Source organism: Hyaena hyaena, unplaced genomic scaffold (genome assembly GCF_003009895.1).
Source record: "Hyaena hyaena isolate Hyena2069 unplaced genomic scaffold, ASM300989v1 scaffold_617, whole genome shotgun sequence".
In the NCBI taxonomy this organism is placed as follows: Eukaryota; Metazoa; Chordata; class Mammalia; order Carnivora; family Hyaenidae; genus Hyaena; species Hyaena hyaena.
Window position 1 is genome coordinate 123047 of NW_024081251.1, and position 14190 is coordinate 137236.

General features: G+C 37.5%; 1 protein-coding gene across 7 annotated transcripts in view; it reads right to left on the reverse strand.

The window, feature by feature from the left end:
- The window catches only part of QKI (QKI, KH domain containing RNA binding), a 154755-nt gene that overhangs the window by 78087 nt on the left and 62478 nt on the right, over window positions 1–14190 (reverse strand). For all 7 annotated transcript variants that reach the window (XM_039257449.1, XM_039257444.1, XM_039257442.1 and 4 more), the window contains exon 3: window positions 10599–10715. In XM_039257449.1, the coding sequence (XP_039113380.1) occupies window positions 10599–10715 (117 nt within the window). The remainder of the gene's footprint in view (window positions 1–10598; window positions 10716–14190) is intronic.

A 14190-nucleotide genomic window follows, 5' to 3' on the forward strand; every position in this document is an offset into this window, starting at 1 on the left:
ATAAGCACTGAAAAATATCTGCTGCTTGAGAAGGTAATAAATTAACTATGAAAGGAGATAACAAAAATTGAGTAACAGGTCACCTGGGTAGCTCGGTAGGTTAAAGCGTCCAACTCTTGATTTCGGTTCAGCTCATGATCTCATAGTTTCCAAGTCCAGCCCCACACTGTGCTCTGCGCTCTACTCTCTCTCCCTCTCTGGCCCCCACTCCCCACCTCATTCGTGCTCTCTTTCTCTCTTACCCAAAATAAATAAATAAAAACTAAAAAGTAAAAATAAAAAAATTGAGTAGCAGCCACTTGCAACACAGGAATAAAGTATCACAAAATTAATTACCACAAGGGTAGTTGGACTTCATAGCTTTAATAAGGTTCTTTCTAAACCAGATTACAGAATACTGTAATTTTCATACTCATTCTTCTAAAGCAACTGATCTGTTTTCATAGTTAAATACTATTATTCAAACCAGATTCATTAAACTTTATAAGAATGCAATTTATAAGATTTATAAGATTAAGAGAAAATCTGTAAAAGTTCCTACTTTCTAATACATCAAGTCAAAGATACCAATAAGAAGGGGGCCTGGGGAAGGGGCGGGTAAGGCAGGGGTGGATATAAAGTAGAGAGAAAAACCCATTCCTCTCAGGGAATAGACTTTCCCAACTAAGGATTCCACAAGAGATTCAAGTCTGTAATGCCTGGTCCAAGGCAATAAATTACAGATAATTAACTCCTCCTAGGTAAAACTGAAGAACTTCTGTGTTCTGTGGTTCAGAAAAGGAAGCGTACTGAAAAAGGCTATGTAAACTAACAGAAAATTGCAGCACTTCTCTTGAAAACACTTTAAATAGTGATTAATTTCTTAGGCACAAACAAGTTTATTAATTATAATGTACCTGAACACCTGTAATACAATTTCAACTATGCTTAATAATTATTTATAAATGAGTTGGATGGGAACATAAAACATATACTGCAAAGAAATGACTAACTGGGAAATTCATAACAGCAATGACCTTTTATACACACACATACTTGGGGGAACAGCTTATTTTTTTATTTTAGAGAGAGAGAGCGTGAGAGGCACAGAGAAAGAGAAAAGAGAAAGAGAAAAGAGAAAAAAGAGGAAAAAGAGAAGAGGAAGAGGACGAAGAGAAAGAGGAAGAGAAAGAGAAAGAGAAAGAGAAGAAAGAGAAAGAGAATCTCAATCAGGCTCCACACTTAGCGCGGCGCCTGCCCCCACAACCCTGAGATCATGACCTGAACTGAGATGAAGAGCAGGAAGCTCAACCGACTGAGCCATCCAGGCGCCCCTAGAATAGCTTCTTTTGTTCAATCTACTGCATACAAAAGTTTACACTCTGTTCACCCCTAGAAGAGCTTCTTTTGTTCAATCTACTGCATACAAAAGTTTACATTCTGTTGGTGAATCTGCTAGGAATCTGGTACCCTCATATACTGTTGATGAGAATGCAAAAAGAGAACCACTGCTAGAGAGAGAGAGAGAAATTCAGCACTAACAAAATTACGTATTACACTTCTAGAACTCTATCCTGAAGATAAACTAGCAAGGACATGGAAAGATGTATATAATGCAGCACTCTCCCTACGTGTAAGAGCAAAAGCCTAGAGGCGACCTAAATGTCCATCAATAGGGGAATGCTGGAGTAATTTATGGTATATCCACACAATGGAATATGATAAAGTTATTAAAAGGATTCTTTATATATACTCCCACTAAGTGATCTCAACAATAAACTATTAAATTTTTTAAAAAGGTGAATTAGAGTGTAGTATATGTAACTACCTCCGAAGAGAGTGAGAAATTACACACATAGGCATACACATCTGTCATACTATGTAACTGTTCGTGTGGAAAAAGAAATTTAAAGATAAACTGAAAACTAATATAAAAAATTTACTTGAACAGCAAAGAGCAGAAATACATAGAGGCAACAGGGATAAGAGCTAAAATTCTCTGAAATTTACCTACTTGTAGATTTGACTTTGGAACCATGTATTTTACAAGTAAATAGAAAAGTTAACTTATGCAATTATTAAAGCTAGAAAACCAAGTCCAAAAGAGATTAAATGTGGATCTCCATAATGACATACCTATTATACAATGGAAAACATAGTTTTTAAGTGACAATAATTTCAATCTCTAATGAATTATACCCTAAAATATGACCTGGGGAAAAATTGTTTTCACTGGCCATATTGTTGATAGTCGTGACTATATTGTTATTCTGAGACTTTCCTATACTTTAGAATAAAGCAAATGAATCATTATTTTGTGTCTTCAGGAACCAGGATTCTCAGTGGGAAAGGAAATATACACATAGGATGAATTAAGTGAAACACTATAGCCTTGATTCTTTATGAGAATGAACTTGTATACATCTATATTCCTGAATATGTGCATGCGTGCGTGTGTGTCTCCTAGCTCTGTTCTGAAAAGGCCTACAAATAATGAGTATCACTGAAGTCCAGAATATAGTCTCTACCTACCATTTTTCACCAGAAGTAATCAGGATTCCTTAAAAAATGGCTGGTTCCAAGTCCAGGGAAGAAATTTTCCAGGATGACACTGGACTATCATATTACACGAGAAAGCAAAGTTACTTGCCCCAACCCCTGGGTAGTGTCAGAAGGGCTTAGAAGTGAACTCGAGGAGGCCCCAATGACCAAACAACATGCTCATTAAAAAGCACTAACTGCAACGAACTGAAACACATCAAAACAGCTTGCATGCATTCATAATGACATTCGAAAAGGAAACAAACAAACAAAAACCCTCATTCTGTACCTTTAAAGGATTCCTAGGAACCAACTTTTTTTTTTTTTTTTAAATATTTTTATTTATTTTTGAGAGAGAGATAGAGACAGCATGAGCAGGGGAGGGTCAGAGAGAGAGGGAGACACAGAATCCAAAGCAGGCTCCAGGCCCCGTGCTGTCAGCACAGAGCCCGATGCAGAGCTCGAACCCACGAACCGCGAGATCATGACCCGAGCCGAAGTCCAACGCCCAACCGACTGAGCCACCCAGGCGCCCCCTAGGAACCAACTATTTTAACACTAGTAAATAAACAAGCATTTATCTGGCCTTTCCTATAAAAGTGAACCTAGCTAATATTAATGAAGAAACAAGATACAACTATTTTGTAACTCCTACTGAAATAAAGGGCCTAGAAAACCCACCATCACCACACTACTTGTGAAATATTCTTTCAAAAAAAAGAAAGGAAATGAGGGAGAGAGAGCAGGGGATCTGAACTGGATTAAACCTTTCTTGCTACCAACTGACCAAAACGTATACAGGACAGATATCAGTGTTCAACACCACCATGCAATCAGCAAAATCCATAGGAATTATTTAGGATAACTAACTCAGTCTCTTGACAAACTGTAAGAGGGCAAAATGGAGCTAAAGGACAGAATGGCTTAGGCAATCTATCAATTAATTGCAATGTATACGCCCCTCACTTGGATTCCACCCTAAGGCTTTTTTAAAAGCACATTTATGACACAAGAAGGGAACTATGATAACATAAAGAAAATTGCTGGCAATAAAAAAAAAAAAGCATAAACACCACAACATTTAAGAACCCTGTTATTTTAGAAAAACATAATAAAATACATACAGATGAAATGACATCTGGACTGTGCTCCCCAGATTACATGGCCTGCAGAAGGGGCAAGAAGGGCCGTGGAGGGGCGAGGGCACACTGGGAGGAGGTGGGCAATGGCAGCACTGGGTAATGGGTAACTATTATTTAAAAGCAGCCATGATGAAAAGTTAAAATCAACAACAACTATACCTAAGCTAAAGGTCTTCAGAAAGCCAAGTATTCAACAAGATCATTAACAGGTTGTCATGAGCCATGCTTGTACCTACTGTTATGTCACTGTCCATCACAGCCACATAGTATGGCAGTAACATTTCTTAAGTCATGTTCCATAAAATAAAACAGTATATCCTCAAGCAATTACAGGAACATCTCTTAAAAACAAGACTATGGCCAAATACATTTGGTAAACAAAAGTTAAAAACAAAATTAAAAAATTAAAAATTTACTATAGATTGATCAGATTTTAAATCCAAAACCTATATTCTGAGGAGAATGATCTACATAGTTCCATGTGAATGTGCAGGGAGGTATGCATTTATAATTACTGCAGTCATCAGCTAGAAATGGGGGACTGGATAAGCTACTTCACCTCTTTAAGCCTCCAATCCTGTTAGAAGAGTTAAACTATCTTCTGAGGTTATTGCAGGACCTGAATAAGACACTGCACAGATTGTGAAAGCAGTTGACACCATCTGGCCATAGTTATTAGCAGCCCTAGAATGGCCATCTGATCCCTTAAGTGCACATCCCTTCATTTCAAGCAAAGAGATCTAACTAGAATTACTAAATCTCAATGGAAATTTCCAGAAGACCCAATATTTAACTAACCTGGCTCTGATCAACTGTAGACATTGCACTCACTTGTTTCTGGCTGAAGGGTGGGAGCGAGAAGCAGAAACACAAGAATGGCTACCTAGTCCCACCTGTTTATGACAGGGAAGCTCTCAGTGAACAGCCAATGGATGTTGAGGAGACGAATTCCCAGAGTGTCACCTACAATGACAACTCACAAAGACCCCCGAAGGTGAACTTCGGTTACCACTTTAATAACTATCACTCCACAATAATATGTCAAGTATCTAATTATGCACAAAACACTCCTATTTTAATGACTTAATGTTTTCATGTGCTACCCTGGCAAGCAGCAGACTGCCACGTCTGTTTTCTGAAGGTAAAAGCGCTCCCTCTGACGTAAGAACATTTTCCCCAGAGCTCTCCACATGGCTCCTCTGCTACATCAATGGGAAAGTTACCAAAAATAACTTTCTTTTCCAAAAGTTACTTCTCTAAAACTTCTAATATGCTCAACTGTAGTTTTCTATCAGAAAATGTGATTAAATCCTTCCTAAAGGGTTTCTGAAAATTGGGGGAATGACACATTAAAAACAAAATTTCAAAATATATTACCTCTGGGGGGGGGAACTTTAGAAGTTTCACAAAATATATTCACACTGACTTCACGATCAACATTTAAAAGTACTCAGTATTCGAGTTCTAGTATTTCTGAAGTTGCTATTGCTCTCAGAAATGGTTCTTAACCAGAAGTAGTACACCACAGAACAGAACACAGGCTGTAGGTTGAATCTGGACTGCCACTTTTTGCCATGTGACCTCTGATCAGTTATTCAACCTCCCTGAGCCTCAATTTCTTCATCTACAAAACAGAGATAATAAATCTCCGATCACCTCACACCTGTTAGAATCAACAGCACAGGAAACAAGAGGTGTTGGGAAAGATATGGACAAAAAGGAACCATCTTAGACTGCTGTTGGGAATGCAAACTGGTGTAGCCAGTGTGGAGGTCCCTCAAAAAGTTAAAAGTAGAACTACCTTATGGTCCAGCAATCTCACTATTGAATATTTACCCAAAGAATACAATAACACTATTTCAAAAGGATACATGCACCCCTGTGTTTATAAGTAACATTATTTACAAGAGCCAAATTATGAACCAGCCCAAGCGTCCACTGATGGATGGATGGATGGATGAAGATATGGTGTGTGTACACACACACACACACACACACACACACACACACGTGTTATACACACACATAATGGAATATCACTCAGACATAAAAAATAATGAAATTTTGCCATTTGCAGTGACATGGATGGAGCTAGAGAAAATAATGGTAAGCAAAATAAATCAGAGAAAGAAAAATTAACATAAGATTTCACTCATATGTGGAATTTAAGAAACAAAACAAAGAGAAAAAGAGAGAGAGAAAAACCAAGAACCTGACTCTTAACTACAGAAAACTGGGGGCGCCTGGGTGGCTCAGTCAGTTAAGCATCCAAATTCAGCTCACATCATGATCTCGCAGTTCAGGAGTTCAAGCCCTGCATCAGGCTCTGTGCTGACAGCTCAGAGCCTGGAGCCTGCTTCAGATTCTGTGTCTCCATCTTTCTCTGCCTCTCCCCTACTTGTGCTCTGTCGCTCTCAAAAATAAGTAAACATAAGAAAAGAAAAGAAAAGAAAAGAAAAGAAAAGAAAAGAGAAGAGAAGAGAAGAGAAGAGAAGAGAAGAGAAGAGAAGAGAAGAGAAGAGAAGAGAAGAGAAGAGAAGAAAAAAGAAAAGAGAAACAAAACGAAACTGATGGTTACCAGAGAGGAAAGGTGTAGAGGACTGACTGGGTTAAACAGGGAATCAGGATTATGTAGTGCATTTGTTGCAGTTGAGTACCTGGTGATGTATACTATTGCTGAATCACTATACTATATGCCAGAAACTAACAGAACACTGTAAAAAAAAAAAATTCAAATGATAAAAAAAATAATAAATTTACAAGTAGAAGCTATGGGGGAAAAAGCACCTCAGATTAATTAAAACAAATGCACATAGAATACTTAGAATAAATAATGCTTAATACAAAGTACACACTCTATAAATCCAAGGAACTATCCATAAAACTACTGGTTTCCACTTGCTGACACCATACACTTAATGAGAGCCAGAGGTAGACTTGGCTCGCTACACATAGTCCTGCCCTAGGCTGGCTGAAACACATAAGCTTTTCAAGCTTTGGACGTGGTCTCTCATTAAGTCTCACGACAGTTCCTGCTCTTAGGTTCCATGAGGCTTAGCCTGGACCACGCTCTACTGGGTATTTATACACAAAGCTCAATGCTGTTATTCCCATTAATAAGTGAAATAACATCAATCCAAGAAAAATAAAAGTTAAAGTGGCATGTTCATTCCCTTGCTTAATATCAGCAGTTTAGATGATATGATATTGCTGATTTTGCCCCAAAAAGTAAAAGCACATAGGATTTGTAATGTTCTTAATTATTTACAAATTCTTTTATGGAGACGTGGTTGTGGGGGTGGAGCATCTATGCCTTTTATTTATTACCTAAACATTCAGTCTTTTCTCAGATCTTTTTTTTTTCCTAGCTCCTACTCTGTACCAAGGTGCTCATCAAACACCAGGGAAATATTCCACAAAGTAGACATGTTTTGCCTTCACTGAGTTTACCAGTCTAGTGAAGGATGCAGATCAGCAAACAACATTCCCATCATATTTTAGGCAACTAGTAAATTAAGATTTATTTTCTAGCTTTCTCAACTTTTATAAAAATTAATAACTCTACAGAAAAGCTTAAAACCAAATGGCTTTCCCCCTTTGAAACGGCTGAAATACACCTCAGTCAGCCTAGTACAAAGGAGCATTACATCAATACTTCTTTTTGTCTCCACCTGGTTGTCAAGTTTTCTCAAAACAATAGCCAAGCAATAAATGACAGTACTTTCCATTTGACTTTACTTTTATTAACACTTTTAAGAGCTCATTGACTACAATAACTATAGTGTAAACCAAAATGATTTGGTTAACAATTATATGTAGATTTACATTAAAATTATAGAAGATACTCCTGGTATTATAAATCAGTGCATAAATTCTTCATGCGCTTCACATACTAATATATTAAATATATGATAGCGATTTAAACTAATTTGATATGCCTCAAGTATGTTCATCTGCAGCATTTTAATAAAACTAAAAAAATATACGTAGCCAAATCTTTTTGGTGTCTTTATAAATAATGCAAGGATAACAATAATAAAATAATCTGTAAGCTTTTTAAAAAATTTTTGGTAGCCAATTTAAAATAAATAAAATATGAAACTGCTTCTACTTGTGGTTAAGAACATGAACAATGCAGAATATGAATGCACCAACCATCAGAGGTTAAAAAAAAAAAAAATCAGAAAAGCCATGAGACTATGGGATATTCAAAGGTCACAAAACTACAAAGAAGTAGCGTCATTTCCAAAGCTTAAAAAAAATGTAGTATTCCTTCCATCTTGATGTAACATAAGAGTTTAAGCTTAAAAATGCACTATGCAACTATGGTCGTCTCTGCTTCTCTGCAGCTTTGCTTTCCGCCATTTCAGCTATCGATGGTCAACCTAGGTCAGGAAGCAGATGATTCTCCTCCTATCTAATCATCAGAATGTCAATAGGAGTGTAGTGTCACAATCTCTACATCATCACCTCACTTCATCTCATCACTTAGGCATTTTATCATATCACACCAGCACAGTGGTGAGCACAGTATATTATGAGAGACAGAGAGACACACACACACATAGAGAGACCACATTCACATGACTTTTATTATAATATATTGCTATAACTGTTCTATTTGTTATTGTTGTTAATATCTTTCGGTGCCTAATTTGTTTTTTTTTTAATTTTTTTTTTAATTTTTTTTTTATTTATTTCTAGGAGAGAGAGAGAGACAGCGTGAGCAGAGGAGGGTCAGAAAGAGAGGGAGTCACAGACTCTGAAACAGGCTCCAGGCTCTGAGCTGGCAGTCAGCACAGAGCCCGACGCGGGGCTCGAACCCACGAACCGCGAGATCATGACCTAAGCGAAAGTCGGAAGCTTAACCAACTAAGCCACCCAGGTGCCCCCTCGGTGCCTAATTTGTAAATTAAACTTATCATCAGTATGTATGTACAGGAAAAGGCACGGCATATATAGGGTTCAGTACAATCTGCATTTTCAGGGATCCAATGGGGGTCTTAGGATGTACCCACTATGAGTAAGGGGCACTACTGTAACAGTGTTAAGATAAAATTTATTAAGAACAATCATTAACATTAATCGATCATTTATGATGATCCAAAACACTGTCCTAAGTGCTTTAAACTATTTTAATCCTCACAATCACCTTATTACTACTCCCATTTTTACACAGCATGAGGAGATTAAGTAATTTGTCCAAGGTCACAAAGCTACTACTAAGGGATAGAACCAAGATTCAAACCTCTTAACTATTTTGTTCTTCTGGCAAAAATAGCAGAATATGTTCTAAAATTTCAACCTCAATCAAAAATAGAATTCATGAGGTCTCATTACGCAATTTCCTAGCTTGAATCCTTAGCGTCTCTGAGCGTGTAAGTGAAGAAGGGGGGGGCCCTTAGTCCAGAATTAATGGAGATGGAGGACAGGGGAAAACATTTCTCACTGATTAACAGAATAACCTGTTTAACTGATAGATACACTAATCTTTTGGTAAAGATTTATTCCTCCATCAATTGTCGGCTTCATTTTATTGTTCCATGGGTCTTAAGTGAGCACTGCTTAATAATGCCAATACAACTAACTGTAAGTGCAAACACAGGAACCCAAACTTCATGGCCAATAGAAGACTGCAACTCAGCTAACTAAAATATGCTGAAGCATATTTTTAAGATTCCAATACAGAAAAATAGTTTAAATACAACATTTAAATACGCTGACAAAGAATTCACATAATTGCCTCAAAATATCTTTAAACTCAGCTGCTGAGAACAGTTACATATAATGAGATTTAAAGATAATCGGTATTACTGAGGACTTCCCCAACCCCTAACTTCTTAACTACAAAGTAGTTATTTGTCTGCAAACAGGATAATGTAAATGAAATGAGGTGGTAGGTCAGCAAAGAAGCACATCAGAATGAAATCAGAATATTCTGTAAATCTGATGTTTGTTTCTTACGCTTTCCAAAGCAGTTCAACGCACAACATGCTCCAATGTAACCTAACCACAGGCCTATCACCTGAGCGTCCTTTCAGGGCAATATATTTAAAAAATAATAGCCTCATTAACAGTACATTTAGTATTTGGCAATCAAATCAGGATTTTCTTCCTTTTAAACTGAATATAATTCTCATACAGTCTCACATCAGTTTTACGGGTGAACAGACCTAGAGGGTATCTGCTAAGTGAAATAAGTCAAAGACAAATACCATGTGATTTTACTTACATGTAGAATTTTTTTTAATCTGTTACTTTTTAAAAAATCAGTAAAACAGTTTTTAAAACATTCAACAGTATTCAGCCTAATAATTTCACTGGATGACAGGAAACTAGGCAAATAAAACATTCCTAAAAATAGTATTTCAAGTACATAGTTATTAATAAAACTAGCAGAACAAGAAATGGAAAAAGAAAAGGAAGAAAAAAATACAGAAAACAGGAACAATATACTTTAACGTAAAATGTGAAATAAACCTAAAATCAACACAAAGTGTTAGTGAAAACCAAAATGAGTATCATATAGCTACTTATAGCTTTCTTTTGCTGCTTCATAGCTCTCCCAGTAATCTGGAAGATCACTTCATCGTTCATTTAAATCTCATCAAAGGAAGCATTTTAGATTCTTTTTAAGTTTAATGATGTATCTTTATATCTACAATATTACAGTGTGACTAATTTCCAATGTGGCAGCTTTTCAACTGTAAATACCAAAGTAAGTTAACACGATGGCCTGAGAGATACCTTAGTCGGCTCAATGAAAACTCGTGATAATCAACAAGAAAAAATTATGATAACACCTTTAAAAAGTTCAAAGGTTTAACATAGGAAATGATATTCAGTGCTTTACGCACAAAAGTTCGGGGCACCTTGTTATCAGAATGCCAAAGTATAAGTAAACTATTCACATAAAGACTTGCCCCATGGACTTACCTTCTTTTTATCCCTCATTGAGCCTTTGCCTCGGACCATTATTTTACATCCTGTTTCTGCTTCAAGCTGTTTAGCAGTAAGTCCTCTAGGTCCAAGGATTCTTCCAACGAAATTAAACTGGGGAAAAAAAAAAGTCACCATAGATTATTCACTTGCTTGAATTTATAGCTTTTAAAATTATTTTAAAGTACATTTTTACTGGGGCGCCTGGGTGGCTCAGTCGGTTAAGCATCCGACTTCGGCTCAGGTCATGATCTCATGGTTTATGAGTTTGAGCCCCGCGTCCGGTTCTGTGCTGACAGCTCAGAGCCTGAAGCCTGCCGCAGATTCTGTGTCTCCCTCTCTCTCTGCCCCTCCCATGCTTACTCACTTGCCTGTGCTCTCTCTCTCAGAAATAATAAAGTAAATTAAAAAAAGTAATAAAATACATTTTTACTTTGTCAAGTTAAATATTTAACAAAAAAAATTGTTTTAAGTGTACTTATTTTTGAGAGAGAGAGAGAGAGGCAGCGTGAGGAGGGAAGGAGCAGAGAGAAAAAGAGAACAAGATCTGAAGCAGGCTCCAGGCTCTGAGCGGGTTCGAACTCATGAACCATGATGAGATCATGACCGGAGCCCAAGTCAGACACTCAAGTGACTGAGCCACCCAGGCGCCCCAGAAGTTAAATATTTTTCAATACCAAGATGAAATAAAGCCTTAAGAGTACTTATGAATTTCTGACACAGTTTAAGGGTGTAATTACAAGAGATCATTATTCATCAAGGAGGTTTCATATGTATTAATATAAGTTACAAATTAGGAACAAACAACACTATCTATGTAAACAGGTGCTATACCAAACTGTTCATCAACATGTAATCTAAACCAGAGTACAGTATAGTAAAAAGTTTGACAAAATCCTAGATGCCACCCCAAGAATACCAATGCCTTCTACAAAGTTCTGTAATGTCAGCATCCAGAGAATTGTTCATTATGTTACATGTAACTGCATTTTTTACAGAGGTTCTCGGGAAACATTCTGGTCTCATTTTCTAACAAGAAAAATAACACTTTCTCCAAAGCAACTATTTAGAGAGAGCTGTAGTTGTGGGTTGGCTGCCATAACACTGACAGCCAAATCTGGATTCCACCCTGTACTACTTCAGTCTTTTTTTTTTAATTTAATTTTTTTAATGTTTATTTATTTATTTTGAGAGAGAGAGAGAGAGAGAGTGTGTGTGTGTGAGGGAGCGTGAGTGCCAGAGGGGATGGTGCAGAGAGAGATGGAGACACAGAATCCAAAGTAGGCTCCAGGCTCTGAGCTGGCAGCAGAGAGCCCGATGAGGGCCTCGAACCCACGAGGCGGGAGATCATGACCTGAACTGAAGTTGGATGCTTAACTGACTGAGTCACCCTGGCACCCCTAAGTATTTCAGTGTTGAGAACATAATATTGTTTCCACAATTTTATGTCTGTAACCTTATTTTTTTTTCATTTCTAACTTCAACTTATACTAGCAGTTTTGCAAGGAGCGTTAATGAATCAATGATAAAAATAACTGTATAAATAATTGCCATTCATCAACAGAAACTTCTAGTACAGGGGCACCTGGGTGGCTTAGTCGGTTAAGTGTCCGACTTTTGCTTAGGTCATGATCTCGCGGTTCGTGGGTTCGAGCCCCGCATCGGGCTCTGTGCTGACTGCCAGCTCAGAGCCTGGAGACTGTTTCAGAGTCTGTGACTCCCTCTCTCTCTGACCCTCCTCTGCTCACGCTGTCTCCCTCTCTCTCTCTCCTAGAAATAAATAAAAACATTAAAAAAAATAACTAAATAAAAAAAAGAAACTTCTAGTACAAAAGCCAATGGGAAGCACAGATGGACTCAATACAGGAAAGTAAAATTTCCTCATTCACATGTCAACTGCACAAAAGACAAAAACTGAGTATCCTCAATTACACAAAAACCCACGGTGGTTTTTATTTACTGATTCAAATAAGTACCAATTCTTATGTTTACAGCTTCCTATTTTTTTCTTGCATTTGATCCTACTATTAATACATCATTACATAACAGTAATTATGTAGCATTCACTACTCTAAGGCCTTAAGAAACGAAGGCACTTCTTCAATCTACTGTGTTCCCACGGCTTTTCACATTCCCTCACGAAGCTGCTCCCCAACACCACCACATCTTCCAGGTGAAATGCAATGCAAAGCAAAGACAGCTGGGAAAAAGCCCCCTTCCATCAGAGCATTTGGATACAGCTTTTTCCACCTCAAGTTAAGATTCACAGATTTACCCCGTAAGCACTTAATCTAGCTCTACAAGATCCCCAATTCTGAAATTAGCCTTTATACTGAAATAAAACCCTTATCCTTGCCTAGTTCCTTGGCATATAGTATTTTATCTACCGGTTTCGTCAACATCAACCCCTGCCGTCCTCCATTTTCACAATGCATCTCCAATTTGAATAAACTCAAGAACTATACTATGCTAAAGTGTTTTAAAAACTCTGAAAGCACAGAGATCCCAACAGGTATCAAGCCACAATACTCAATAATAATTAGGAATTTGAAAGTCACATCAAATAAGCCTCAATTATATAATGGAGAGGACACTATCTGGCAGAGCTGCACTGAGCAGTACATGTGTGTGCAACACAATACATCTAAGAGGTTCAATACAAGGTCTGGCACAGAGTGGACAACTAATAGCCTACCAAGTCCACTACAAATTCACTTTTGGAAACCTCAGGCCCTCAATCCAATATCCAGCTTAGAATGTCCACAGGAGGGGAAATGATCCATCACAAATCTGCCTTACACAACTCCAGAGAAACTCAACACTCAATGAGTTCTGCAGAAAACCACAACAAGAAGGTGGAGATGATGAGCAAAACAACAACAAGCAGGATCAGGGATCTGACCTGCCGGCAACAGGCTTGAGTCCTGTCTCCAAGAACAGCACCTGGCTGCCTTCCTGAAGGCTGACACTTCAGGTGATCACATCACACTGAGGCTTGCAGTCGAGCCCAGTTCATGAACATGTAAGTTCCCAATTCAAATGTTCAGCGCTTCATACTTAAATTAAGAATAGACAAAGCAGGTTCACAAAAGACTTCAGAAAATGAAAGAAAGAGATGGCACCAAATAAACAAACAGGACAAGGGAGCGCTCCTTGAGGGAAAAGACTGTTGGCAAAGAAAACCCAGAAAGAACTCCTTTAATACACAGTCCTAAATCATTTTCTTAAAGGACTGTACACATTCACATTCCCAAAAGAAGGGAATAAGAATCTGTTTGGATCCATCTCCTCTCTAGCACTTCTTATTATCCATGTTTGTGATTTTAACCATTCTGGTGCACTTGCTGAGTATATGAATTAGCATTCTCCTGATAACTAAGAAAGTTTATCATTTTTTTCATGTTTATTGGCCATTCAGAGCTATACTTTTTTTGAAGTGCACTTGAAGTTTCTAGACTATTTTTCTATTTTGTTTTTTCATTTTATGAATTGATTTCTACTTTGTGGTTACATTTACAGCAAATACTTTTTCCCATCCTGTGGCTTGCCTCCTCTTTCTTTAATGGTGTTGTGTAACTAAATTTAGTTG